Here is a 13,918-nt window from a genome sequence, read left to right on the forward strand (position 1 = left end):
GAAATGCTGCCTTGGAACATTAAGTCCTAAATGGATGTCTTCATCAATCCCCTCTCCTCAGGGCTCAGGGAACCATTTGGAAAAAGAGGCAGAAAGATTGTAAGGGCCAGGGCGATGGTTGATACCGAGGGAACAGTGTTTTCCAGACATAACAGGACTGATACACTTATGAATACACAGAAACCATGGCAGAATGCACAGGGCCTGCACAGGTTCAAGCCAGATGGGGATCAGTGCTAAGAGGAGAAAGTGGACACGCGCTCCCATTCATAACCAGGAAATTACCTCTAATGGACAACCACTTGCAGAGGAAACATTATTTTCCTACAATGGAATCTCGCTGAGTGGACAAGCCACACTTAAGGGCAGCCCCGTGCCCAGCAGTAGATGCTGACAGAAAATGAGCTCAATGATATTTTCGTAGATTTTTTTGTTCTCTTTTGCTTTGTTTGAGCATTTAAAAAAACTCACTCATCTTCTGCTTGTATATTATGGTTTCCAATTTGTTCTTATTATGGGTCTTGATTTTGCACACCTGTGTTTGTGTGTTTCTAGTGCCCTTTCTTTGCTTTATTATTCTTTTTAAAAATTTGCCTGTTAGTTTTCAAAAGTCAGAGATATAACGCATGGAGTTGAATGCGTAAAGAGGTAGCAACATCAGAATATATCATCTGAAAAAATATTTTCAATTAAAAAATGCTGTTTGACAAAAACAAATTTTAAAGAACCTCGTGTTCTCCTGAATTCAGAGAAAGTCAGCATGCAAAGTGTATGTATGTGAGATTTTAAAGTGATCATAAAAACTAAAAGTATAAGACAAAGCCATGGAACTTAGTAAATACAAACACTAATATGAGCATGGAGGACTTCCATGATTCCTCTGCTCTCTACCCTCCTAAGGCTCCTACTTCTTCCCACTCATCCACTCAGCTGCCTTGAACATGAAGGCTATATGTGATGATATCAGAAGTCATGCTCCATTAATATAAAGGAATACGTTGCAACCAGAGGCAGTTTTGCTACCTAGGGGACATATTGTAATATGTAGAGATACTCTTGTGTGTCTCAACTTGGTGGGCATTGATGGATAGGGCCTGGGGATGCTACTATGTGTCCAAGAATGCACAGGGTAGCCCAAGTACCAAGGATCATCTTGCTAAGAACGTGAGCAGTGCAGAGGCTGAAGTGGCTGTGTATAGAGAGCACCCATTGTGTATTAGTCCTTCAGTTGTCTGTCAGTGTCATTAAAAAACACTCAGGTTTTACTTTAAGGATACTAATTGATTTCTTCACTTAATAGTCCAAGGGTGCTCTGCTCTGTCCCCTTACCCCCAGTTACCTAGTTAACACTACCCCTAGCTGACAGCTTATTAGCTCCTGGTGGACAAGAGCTAACTGAAGGTTGATGCTTAACCACAATGTGCATTTCGATGTTATCTCCTGGGGTGCTGTGACTTAATGCTTAGGAGTTGAACATGTGTATAATCTAAACCCAATGAATTGTTTGAAGGCTTTGATTTGTATTTTGAAAGCCTTTGTAAAGGAATCACATGCAGAGAGGAGCTGGTCAATGTGTTGGCCTTTGTAAAGATAGACTCAACAAGGTGAAACTTTTAGTCTAGCATAAAAACTATGAACATGTCTTATAGGAGTGAGTTACAGAGCGTGCTCATTTTCTTCATCCTGTTTTGCTCTAATAATGAGGAATATTAAAGTAATGTCCCTGGGGAGAAGAGTGAAATGTGGAGGAGCTTGGAGGCAGAGATGGGGTCACATGGTAGGACAATCCACCAGGGACACATGGTAAGATAACACAGCTCACTCATTCAGTCTGCACACTGTGTTAGTTACTGTCTTGTTGCCGTGACCACAGATTTGACCAAAACGAAGGAAGAGATGCTTATTTTTAGCGTGGGGTTACAGAGGGTTCAGTCCATGGTTGTTTGGCTCTGCTGACTCTGAGCCCCATGGTGCATACAGAGCATAAGACGGAGTCCGCTCACCTCATGACAACAAACAAGGCCCCAAAAGCTCAGGAATAATCGGCCCCCAGTCACCTACTTCCTCCAGCTTGGCATCCCTTCTTCCGTTCCCGGAACCTTCCACAACAGTGCCACCAGCTGGGAACCAAGTGTGCAACACAGAAGTCTGTGAAGGTGTTTCATATTCATGCCACAGCAACCGTCCCCAACCAGAAGCTTTTTTGATCCAGCTCTGGACCGTGCCCTGCAGCAGATCCATTTACTTGGGCTTTATCACCACACCCCTGACCATCTCCTTAGGGTGAAAGGCATTGGTGAGGGGCTGCAGGAAACAAAGGGAAGGCTGAGAGGTGCCTGTAAAGCAGGGATTACTCCAGGGTTGGAAGGAGGGATGCTCATACCAGGGATCAAGGGGGGAGAGCCATCGAGAGAGAAGCTGTGGGGTTGAGAATGTCCAGGGGTCTAGTCGCATGAATGCTGGTGGAGATGTGGCACCATATGCCTGAAGCCTGGAAGGGGTGAGGACCAAAGGTTTAACTGTGCAGAGTTGTCATTTTTTTGGAGGACTCAGGGCAGGAAAGAGGCAGCTGAGTTCAGCAGTGAGTAGGACAAGGGCAAATGGTGGCAGAGTAGTTAGTGAGGGACTTCTGTCAGAGCACTGCTGTTGTGGGATAGTTAAAGGAAGGAAGAAGCAGAGAAATGTAGGAGAACAAGGACAAACAGTTACAATCAGCCAGCCTTAGCCGGTTCGTCTCCTTTTCATTCAGTCTTGGGAGTAGGCGGCCCATGAAATGGTGCCACCCACATTCAGGGGATGTCTTTCCATCTCAATTAACCCAATTAAGAACTTCCTTACACTCCTGTCCACAGACCATTCAATCTAGACAGCTCCTTATTGAGACTCCTTTTCCAGGTAATCCTAGATCGTGTCAAGTTAGCAATTAAAACTAAGTGTCACAGCAGTCGTGTATGTGGACGTCTGAGTATGGCATATGTGTGTGGGATATGTGCACATATCTGTGCTAGTGTGCACTTCTGTGTGCACATTTGTGCCCATGTGTGTGGAGGTCAAAGGACATCAGGTGTCCTGCTGTGTCACTCTCCATCTTGAGACAAAGTCTCTCAGTAAACCTAGAGGTAGCTTGGTAGCCAGCAAGACCCAGTAATTGTCTCGTCTTCCCACCTCCCACCATGTGCAGCTACACATGGCTCTGTGTGTGTGTGTGTGTGTGTGTGTGTGTCTGTGTGTCTGTGTGTCTGTGTGTCTGTGTGTCTGTGTTCTGGGAATTTTAACTCAAGTCATCACACTTGGGCAACAAGCACTCTTACCCACTGAGCCTTCTTCCCAACCTTAACAGGATGTCCAGGGAGGGGGAAACCAAAACAATGTAATATAGACATCTCTCTTGCCTGTCAAATCTATAAATGAATAATCTTCAGTTCACCTGTGACCCTGAGCCCTTGGTCTTAACTGTACTGATCATGAAACATACATTAAAATACTACTTATACAAAGACTCCTGCTTATCCTAAAGAAAGCACTGGAGGGGCTGGCTGGGCCCTTCTCTACTGTTTGCATAAATGTTCCTCGGATGTCTATGTGTGTATACAGTCTCCCCAGTTCATAGCATTATTGAGAAGTTTTCGGAAGTTAGGTCACTGAGGGCGTACTCTTAAGAGGATAGTGGGGCCTCCGCCGCTCTTCCTCTTGTTTGTGAGGTAAGCATCTGCCTCCACCACTGCTCCTGGTGGTGTGCTGCCTCACCATAAGCCTGGCACTCAGCAGCCATGGACTGGAAACTGAACTGAGAGCCAAACCTCCTTTCCTCCTTACAGGTGGGGTTCCCTCGGGGTTTGCTCCAATGATCGAGAACTGACTCTCCTAGAACGCTACACCTAACAGTATACATCTTAGTAATAAGTAAATTATTTGTTAATGCTTTCATATAAAATTATTTCTTATGGAGTGTCTAGTATAATCCAGGGCTGTGATAAATTTACCTTAGCTTAGAGATATTTGTTATAATTAAAGATGTATTTTTTAATTGCATGCATGTGGGGAAATGGTATGTGCATGTTGAGTACAGGCTGAGGACATAAGAGCCCCTGGAGCTGAAGCTGTAAGTCGTGATTCATGAATGATGGCAACTGAGTTCAGGTCCCCTTAAAGTCACTTAACCACTGAGCCACCTCCCTAGCCTTCTTCATTATAATTAAAACATACATTTCATGAAACTGATGTCCAGATAAAATTAAAATAAGGCTCGGTAAAACTGGTCACAACAACCAAGTACACTGGTGCCAGCACTGTTGTCCCAGCAGCGCCCTAATCCTCTCTGCTCTCACCCTCAGGGATGCGCCAAGGCAATGACTATGGCACGCAGTATCGATCGGCAGTCTATCCCACCTCCGCCACGCAGATGGAAGCAGCCCTGAAATCCAAGGAGGAGTACCAGAAGGTAGGGCCCCTAATTCTGTCCACCCCAGGCCAGTGTGATCTGGGCCAGCTCAGAGTTAGAGGGAAGCTTGGCTCTGTCCACCGGAGGCCACACCCCCAGGCCACTTCAGCCAGCCTCCTCACAGGGCCATTGTACCAAAGAAGTGTGCGTATCGAGTGAGTGTCAAAGGGTGGGCCTGTGTGTGCTTTAAATCAACTCACCCTGGTGAGTGGTGCTGTTGCTCTGTCAGAATCTGTCTCACCCGCAGACATTGCTTGTCTTTGGTCTGCCGCTGGAGTCTGGAATCAAGGTGGAGGCAAGGGGGCATCTGGGGACGGAGGGAAGGAAGGGTCCTGATGCTTGCCCTGCATAAATGTCACATGTTCCTCCCTCTCCGTGTGTTTCTATGTGCAGTCCTGCATTTATAAGAACACTGGTCCTACTCCATTCAGGCTAACCCTGGTAACTTCATGTAACTTGATGACTTCTATCAAGACCCAACTCCAAATAAGGTTGTGGTCTAGCAGCTTAAGGCTCTAACAGATCCTTTCTGGAAGACGTAGGCCAGCCTGTGCTATACACTTTCCATTGCCAGCTACAGTAAACTTAATTATAATAAAACCATTTACATTACATACACATTACATCATGAAATAATTGTTCTATTAATTCTATAATCCTTTAGGGGGAAAAAAAACCTCCTCCAGTAGAGATTTGGGTCTCTTACAAACAACTAGAGTTCTTAAAGTTCTTAGAGTTCAGCAATGATACTCAAAATTTTAATTATGATATCCTTTGTATTAACAGTAGAGCTCGTAGCTACTGTGGAGCAGTAAATAGTGTGGGGCAGCCACCATCGTGGTAGAGTAGGTAATGAAGAGCAGGCTGGGATACGGCCTGTCTGCTCTTGAGGTGTATGGTCTAGTCAGAGCCACTATGATAGATGGGTTTAAGGGAGATGCTGAGAAGGACCCCTCCTCCTATTATATATCTAAGGCTGTGATGTCAGCTTGGCTGACATGGTAGGCAGTCTGGGGCACAGTCCCTGTGGCTGCTATCCAACATGATTCCCTCTGTGAGTCTGGGCTGAATTGTGTGACATTTCTTTTATTCCTTTCTGGAGACTGCAACATCAAGGGATCTTGATACTGAACCAGGAACCAAAGGGTCTCATGATGTCCCTGTGGGTTTAGGGTGGGAATAATAAGGCTAACTACATACTTAGGTATCAAGGAGACCACTATGACGGCTGTCTTAGCTTGAGTCCCACAGGAGGCAGAGCTCAAGGTAAGGGGCTTGAGTGTGAGGACTGTCTGGGATGGTTGGTACCAGGAAACAGGGTCAGAGTACAGGAGAAGTAGGAGAGAGGAGTTAGACCCACACTGACTGCTACCAACAACAGGTTGCTTGAGCCTCCCGGAATCCCCTGCCATTCCTGGAAAGAACCGTATTTCCTGAAGTGAAGAAGTTTCAGATTAAGTGTGAGCATTCTAGTTTCATTTACTTTGCTGGGATAACATATCCTCACCAAAAGCAACTTCAGGGAGAATCAAGTTTCTTTGCCTTACAGTTTCAGGTTACTGTCTATCACCTCTGGTAAATCAAGGCAGGAACTTAAGTCAGCTAGCCATATTATAACAGACAGTAGAAGGAGAAATAAATAAATGCTGCCTCCCTCCTTGTACTTTGCTAACTTTGTCCTTTTTATACGGTTCAGACCCCCTGCCTAGGGAATGGTGCCACCCACAGTGAACTGGATCTTCCCATATCAATGAAATTAATTAAGACAGCCTCCCATAGGCCAACCCAATGTAGATAAGCCCTCATCGAGATTCTCATCCAAGGCGACTGTATGTTGTATCAAATTGACAATTAAAGCTAACTATCACAGTGTGTAAGCACCTTCAAAAGCCATTATCCGCGAAGTGCCCTTCTCCCACCAGCTCTGTTCCCTACTCAGGAAAGACTGCTAGTTCCAAAGGCTGGTCCCACCATGAGGCTCTCTGAGGCTGTGATGGAGCTGTGGAAGAAAAGCTTGTGGTGACTTCCCAGGAGGACCTCCTGCTGTGATCATGTAGTCACATGGGAGACAGCTGTAGATAGAGAAGTTATGAACAAAGTGATGTACAATACATAAACAGCCTTATAATAGCTGAGGTAGTCAAAGTAGGATTGCATCTATAGAAAAGGTTATGTACGGAATGTCAATCACTCTTCTAACTTTTGTATATAAGTGAAATCTTTTACAAATCTTTGATTATTCATCCACCAATTAGCTATGTATCTATATCATCTATCGACCACTTAGCTATATTTATCACCTATCAATCTATCATCTATGTGTAGATGTAATAGCCATGCCTAGATGTAGTTGCGTGTATCTCTCTGTATCTTGTTTTAAATTGTATGCATTGGTGTAGTTCTGAGACTGTTTCTACCTTGAGAGTTCCTGTGAACTTCTGCCCATTCTCTTTGTATAACTGATATCTGTAACCCACCTCATATAATTCAATACTTTGCCCATGAAAGGTGACACAGTTGGCTTTTATTTGATAAAGAAACCATCTTTTCTTTTACATTTACCTTAAAAGTATTCTGGCTTCCAAAGGGGCCCACATCATCAAGTTTGGTCCTAGCTTCTGCCTTTTGTCAGAGAGCAGACCTGGGTGGCCCTGCCTATGGCTTAACGAAACAATAAAGTCATTTACACACAATACCAGTTAGAGTCTTGCCTTCCATAATCTTGCCCCAAACATCCAGGCTTATTCTAAGAGTAGATACTCCTCCAGCTCATTCCACACATCCTCTTTTCCCTTCAGAAGTTGCCATTATAGACCCTCTGTCCTGGCCATTGATCTTCCTGGAGTCTGTAGGGACCCTTGCAGTCTAACTATAGTGTTCACTTAGGTTACTAATTTGATGGTCTCTGCTAGTTTGTCCCCCAGTGACCCGCAGGAACCGGCTTCTTCAGCAACTTCTTTATATGTGGCGTTGGAGTGACTGCTCTGCTTACCACAAAGCAGCCATTTGAACATAAAATTAGCGGATTTTATCGCAGGGACCAATTGTTGAGCTAATTAGATGTGTAGGAGTGCTGAGGAGCCAGAAACCAAAAGTGATTTTTCCCCCCAAAGTGTGGTTTTCTGCATAGTTGGCTGGGCTGTCAATCCCAGGATCTCCAGCAACCTGAGAATTTTCTCACTTCTGATCTCCTGATGTGAGTGGGGGCAGAAAGGCCCAAGCAGGAAGGTCAAGCCTTCAGGAGTGAAACCAAACTTCGTGCTGGATTTAATCACCATAACAGGGATGAACTCCGCTAATGGAACTTGCTAACTGCTTCAGGTCTTGGTGAGCTGAGGACATTCATGAAAGTGTGGGAAGTACCCTCATCTTTTGAGGATGACCCTGAAACATTTTCCTAATCTTGTCTTTCTGTTTAATCCTCTTTTCCCTTAAGAGTTTTGTGGTGGCATTATTTGCAAGCAAATATTGGAGGGGATGAGCAGAGGTAGTATTGCTTGTGGGTTATCATACACTGTGGACGATTCTCTGTCCGAAACTGACATCTTCTCAACCTCACCCGAGTGTCAGACCCTCTGGGAATGATAAAGGTGTGGTCTATGTGGGATTCCTTCATACTCAAAGTGGGACTCCATGAATTTAGTATTTTAACCTCTGGTAGATGGTGGTCTTGAAACAGAGAACAGATATGATCGTTGAGGTTCAATCACATGACCTAACTTATTCCCAACTCAAGACTCATGAATGGAAAACATGACTTCTTTGAATATTTTTCTTGTCAGGAGAGAAGAAAAATCAGGGTCCCCCCGCCCCAATTTTTTTTAGAACATATTGTGCTCTGATAAGTACAAAACCTTTCTGAAGTATATTCTTTAAACTTTTTTTTTCTTTTTTTTCGGAGCTGGGGATCGAACCCAGGGCCTTGCAAGCGCTCTACCACTAAGCTAAATCCCCAACCCCTCTGAAGTACATTCTTAATTACTATATTTCAAATACAAGTGTTTAAACTCTGTCTTTTTAGTCTCTCTGTCCATCTATCCACTCACCAAACCATCTACCATACTTTCATCTACCACCGAGCCTATCCATCCGTCTGTCCATCCATCCATTTACACAGCCTCTCTCCCAGCAGCCTGGCCACTCTCCCATCCACTCATTCTTCCATCTACGCAGCCATCTAGATCTTCTCTATATAGCCACATTCTTTAAATACTTTCTCTGATCTTATTTTAATTTTCAATTATTTGGCAATTTATCATCTATCATCTATCATCTATGCATTTGATTATATGTGATACAATGTATAATTTAAAGAAAAGCACAGAAAAAGAAGTATACAAAACATAATGTAATGATTGCTTCAAAACAGCCAGCAATTTTAAAAATAAAGGCTCATCTTCAATTATTTAATTCTCTTTCCACTTAGATTGCAGCCAGATATTCACGCACATCTTCTTAGCAAGGCCCTGACATGCATGGAGGTGGGGGGGGGAGCACAGAAAGAGACAGAGATGGAGAGATAGAAAGATTGTGTTCTCACTTAACCTCCCTACCTGTGCTACCGATGACATTCCTGTCACCTTGGTCTTGTGTGGTAGAAATGCTCACTCTGTACAATGACACACAGATTCACAGACCCAAAAGCTCCATGACTTCCAGACCCCTGCATAGAAGTGTGCCCACTTGTGTATTTCCATATCCTCGTCCACACAGCAAATCATAGACTGAAGACTCTGATAGCGAGTCCCCGGCTTCTTCTGCCCACCACTGACTGCACACTAGATCCATCTGTGCTCCCTCGCCCCTTACCACCGCTTTACCAGGCTGCCCAGGTACAGTAGTCTCTGTCCTTGTTGCTGTGGCAAAAGACTTGCGCAGAGGCAACGTCAGGGGAAAGGGTTCATTTTGACTTGAAGTTGAAGATGGGCATGGCCCATCATAGTGAAGAAAGCATGGTGGCGAGACCGTGAGGTGGCCAGTCACACTGCCTTCACAGTCAAAACTCAGAAGACAGGAAGTGGAGTGGGGCTGAGGAATCTCAAGATCTGCCCGCACCAACTCACGTCTTAAAGCTGTGCTTTACCTCAGAGCCCAGGAAGCAAGCATTCAGATACACAACTCACAATCAAGCCACAATCTCTGGATTCTGCCCATGGGTTCAGGTCCCTTGTGCCGCTTCTCTGTCATAGCCATAGTCGCCACCGTCACTTGGGTACCACCATCTGTTTCAGGACCAGTGAATTTTTTATTTCTCTGTTACTGTAGCTGCCTACACAGGGCAGGCAGAGTGACCATCATAAATATCATTCAGGCATTTCCCTCTCTGGTGTCTGACTGCCGTGGCCTCCCTAGTGCATGTCTGAGACTCAGCCATTAGCTTGGTCTCCCAGACTCCACATAATCAACATGCTATCTTCTAGCAACAGTCTCTCTCATCATACGATTAGTGTGACACGTAATTCCGGACAAGGCCTGGGGCCTTTGGATGAAGTTGTAGGATTTCTGGATACCTAAGAAGCACAATTTGAACAGGGGAGTCCTTGCAGGGATGACTGTCTGTGGCCTTTATCTGGTTTTGCAAGGAGGTTGGAATCTGCTTATGTATTTCCTCTACCTTCAAAAAAGACCTTAACTCCTAAAACAGTGTGCAAAATCCTCAGAGCTGGAAGAGTGTTTGTGAGAGAAACTCTCTCTCTCTCTCTCTCTCTCTCTCTCTCTCTCTCTCTCTCTCTCTCCCCCCTCCCTCCCTCCCTCCTTCCCTCTCTTTCCCCCTTCCTTCCTTTCCCCTTCTCCTCCCCCGACTCTTTCATTTCTCTCTCTTTTCAAAATAACATTTGGATGGTTGGCAAGAATGTTCTAGTACTGTCTTGGTTGCTATGTTTGAGCTTGAGTTAATTTCTCTGGGTGACAAATTTCCCTGCAGATTTGCTATAAAAATTAAATGACGTTTTATACATTTCTATTTTCCTTCTTTTCTTTTGTCCAGACTGTGCTTGCACGCACAATCACACGCGCGCGCGCGCACACACCTTATAGTAGCATTTTTATCACACATGTACTGATCAAATATACATAAGTTGAAGCTGAGTCCTTTTAGTTTCTGTACCCCAAAAATAGTTTAAATTATGCCAGCCCAACTCAGCCATCCATTATATCCAATAATTATTCCATAATGCCAATACTACCAGAGTATAGCCGGACTGGTGACACCCTCACCCCAGGATGCGCATGCAGATCCTATGTCGCTCCTTCCAGGCGTCTGTAGGCTGAAAATGACTTATCTCTTTCCCTTCCCCAGTAAATTAATAAATTAATTACCTTATCAAATATTAATTATGTACTGATTAGCATCCAGACTCATACTGTAGTTGTTTTGAGCAGAGCTGTCTGAAGAAAGATCTTGGGAAGGTTGTAAACGACCTGTACAGTCCCTGGTGCTTACAAATCACACAGACCCTTTCCTAAAGAGAATTTCCCAGGACCTATTCTGACATTTCCTGTTCTAAGCCATCCTTTCGGGAGGTGGGGGGCATTCATCTTTGTGTCCACAGTGCCTGCAACTGCTTGGCTCCTAACACATGGTCTGTGAATGTTTGTTGACCTAAATGAAAGAGATGGGGAGATGAACAAGTCCGTCCTAGTGTCTCTCATTATTGGCTGAATAATTCCGTGTTTTCTCCAGTGAAACTCCTCTGCTAAAGCCTTCCCCTCCCCTAGTGTGATGGTTTTTGATCTGGGTAATTTGGGTTAGACGAGGTCATAAGGATAGAGCTCCCTTGGAGGGATTTGTGTCCTTAGAATTAAAAAACAGTAGGCACCAGGGTGCTAGTCTCCTTCTGTTTTCACTCCTGTGTTCAGGGAAGATGTGTAAACAAAACCTAACAAGGCAGGAGAAGGAGCCTTGGTGTACCTCGCCCTTTACCAAAGTCCGCAGCCCTGCTGTGTGCCTCCAGTCTGAGGTATTTTTCCAGAGCAGACTGAGCCAGCTGTGTTGTGTGTACTCAGCTCCAAGGAGGGATGGGAAGAATCATAGCCTTGCATGAGAACAGCCAGCTGAGGCCCTGGCTCTGCCTTCACCCACACGACCTTGGATTAGTCTCTGCAGCTTCAGTTCCTCCTGTGAGCTGGGGAGAAGACACACACTGAGAGCCTTCATAAATCTCAAGGGTTCTTACCATGCTTCCCTCCCATTATGCCGAATGACCTTCACACCACACAAGGGCATAGGGCAAGATCTGTTCTCCTACCCCTGTTGCTAGGAAACTGAAGCCCAGAGGGGTACATTTTCATTCTCAGAACAACCCCAGTAGAAAATGTAGAGGGTTCTGGCCAGTTGACTCAGAATTCCATGTGTGTTTCAGCCATGTTGCGTGGATAATAGCTGTAGTCTGTCTAGCAGTTCCCGAATATTGGGATGTAATGGGGTGACTCCGGAGACAAGGCTGCTAGCAGTGGTCTTGTCATCTTTCTCACAGGCCTGGAATTCCAAACAACTTAAAAGAAAGGACTGCGTGCGTAATCTCCCCTTTGTCACGAAAATGGCAGGACCATTCCGGATTCTTTGTTCCCAGGGAATAAGTGGGTTCCGTGTTATTATATTCTCTCTGCTGCCGTGTTTAAAACCCTGTAAGCACGCCAAAGGATTCCTATGGAAAGCCACCGCAGCCATTGGGGGACTGTGTAGATTGGGTGTCAGAAGCTGTTTTATGGTTTGGGGATTAGACAGGTCTTCATCTTTTACCTTTTTTTTTTTTTTTTACCGTGCGCTATTGTTTACAGCACAAAGTTATGATTTAAAATGCCTGTGGAAGTTCCTGAATAATTCATGCATTTACCTTAGGCTAAGAGAGCCATCCCTCTCTGTGCTCTGCACTAGATATGGAATTCCTGCTGGACCCCTCTTGGAGCTTAGAGCTTGTAATTATGGATAGTATTATGAACTCTAAATAGGAACTTGTGAAATAAATATTTTTAAAATGCCCGTTTCTGCGAGCCAGGCATCTGCATTTCTGTGTTTGTAGCCAGACAGAGGGCTAGCTCTTTAGCCTAATGGCTCGCTTGCATCTTGATTATTTTCATTTCCACTTATTACTGCATGTTAGACTCCCTGCGTATGAGTACAGATTGCCCTTTCTTGCACTGTATTTAGAAATCTCTGCATTACCCCTGGGCATTTGTTCATTAATAGGGGGTGGGGAGAGAAAAAGCTCGTAATAATGGGCTTTACGCATTAAACTGGGCACATCCACATTCAGGCCTGAAGGAAACAAATTTGGTTTGTGTTACTGCCCCCTGGTGGCTGTATACTTTCACTGCAGTGTCAAGGAAGCTAGTCTTAGGGACTTTGGCTTGTAGTGGCAGCTCCCTAGAGCTGCACAGACCGGGACACGGTCAGGCAACCTTTGACTCTTGATGAATGCTTTTCATTCAGGTGAACCACAAATGCCCTAGGACCTCAGGTGCAGGCCAGATTGTTGATAAAATACAGCAATCTTAGCAGGGCTGGGGAGATGTGTCATTTTAATGAAGGTATAGACACAAAAAACCCTAGTAACATAGGGTGATGCGCAAATGAATGAATACAGTTTGTGGGGCCACCCCTACTCATCTTTCAAGGGCACGGAAAGGTCCCAGTAGTACCCATTGTGATCCATGAGGAGATTCTGGGCTACATTCAGACGAGCGATTCTTTTTATTGTAATTGCTATGCATTTAAGTGTGTTAGGAAAGCTTCAGGGACTGTTTGAGACCCACGATCTTTGACCCTTGTTGCTTAGGTGAAGATCAGAAAATGATAGATACATTTGCAGCTGCATTCTGTGCTGGGCTGCGTCTTCTGTCAGTCTACAGGCAGAAACACAGGGCAGCATGGCCGTGTCCTTGATGAATGACCTTGGATTGTAAACCACTCTAAGCTTGGGTTTCCTGACTTTTTAAAAAAAAAAAAAAAAAGACATAAAAACAGCGACTGCCTCTGAGGGAGTTCTATGATCCATCCGGTGTGCTGTGTATATAACATGTCTGTCACAGAGCAGGTGCTGTCAATGCCAGATTCTTCCTGCTTGTCTCTTCACACCCCAGGGCACCTCTCTCAGAGCCTGCCTCTCTCCACATTCCCATAATGCTTTGCTTGCAGCACTCACTTCATCAGACCCATTATAAGAGTTTCTGTGCTGTTTCTGCCTCTTGGTGATGAATGAGATCTTCTTGGCTTTGCTTGCCTCCCCCTCCTCCCTGTGGCATTCCTTGGCACAAAGCAGCCGCTCTGTGCATGCTGGTCCTGTGAATTAAACCCCAGTGCAAAATAACTACATGTAGCATTTTCCCATCCTCCCACACATGCAATGACTGTCGTGCATCTGATTAAGATAGCACCTATGCCTTCTCCCCCTTGTCTCCAAGTTCCCATGGTCTGAAGTTGGAGTCTCAGCTTTGGGCTAGAAGCAGAGAGGAAAATAGGCCACCGATGCCTGGCAT

At 44.9% G+C, this 13,918-nt stretch overlaps 1 protein-coding gene across 6 annotated transcripts in view; it reads left to right on the forward strand.

Annotated features, from left to right (window-relative positions):
- Msra (methionine sulfoxide reductase A) overlaps window positions 1–13,918 on the forward strand; it is a 322,939-nt gene that overhangs the window by 222,367 nt on the left and 86,654 nt on the right. For all 6 annotated transcript variants that reach the window (XR_004389611.1, XM_032917517.1, XM_032917521.1 and 3 more), the window contains one exon: window positions 4,335–4,441. Coding sequence is in view for 5 of the 6 variants with exons in the window: in XM_032917517.1 (XP_032773408.1) it covers window positions 4,335–4,441 (107 nt within the window). In the remaining variant the exon portion in view is untranslated. The remainder of the gene's footprint in view (window positions 1–4,334; window positions 4,442–13,918) is intronic.

This window comes from Rattus rattus, chromosome 12, assembly GCF_011064425.1.
Source record: "Rattus rattus isolate New Zealand chromosome 12, Rrattus_CSIRO_v1, whole genome shotgun sequence".
Classification (NCBI taxonomy): Eukaryota; Metazoa; Chordata; class Mammalia; order Rodentia; family Muridae; genus Rattus; species Rattus rattus.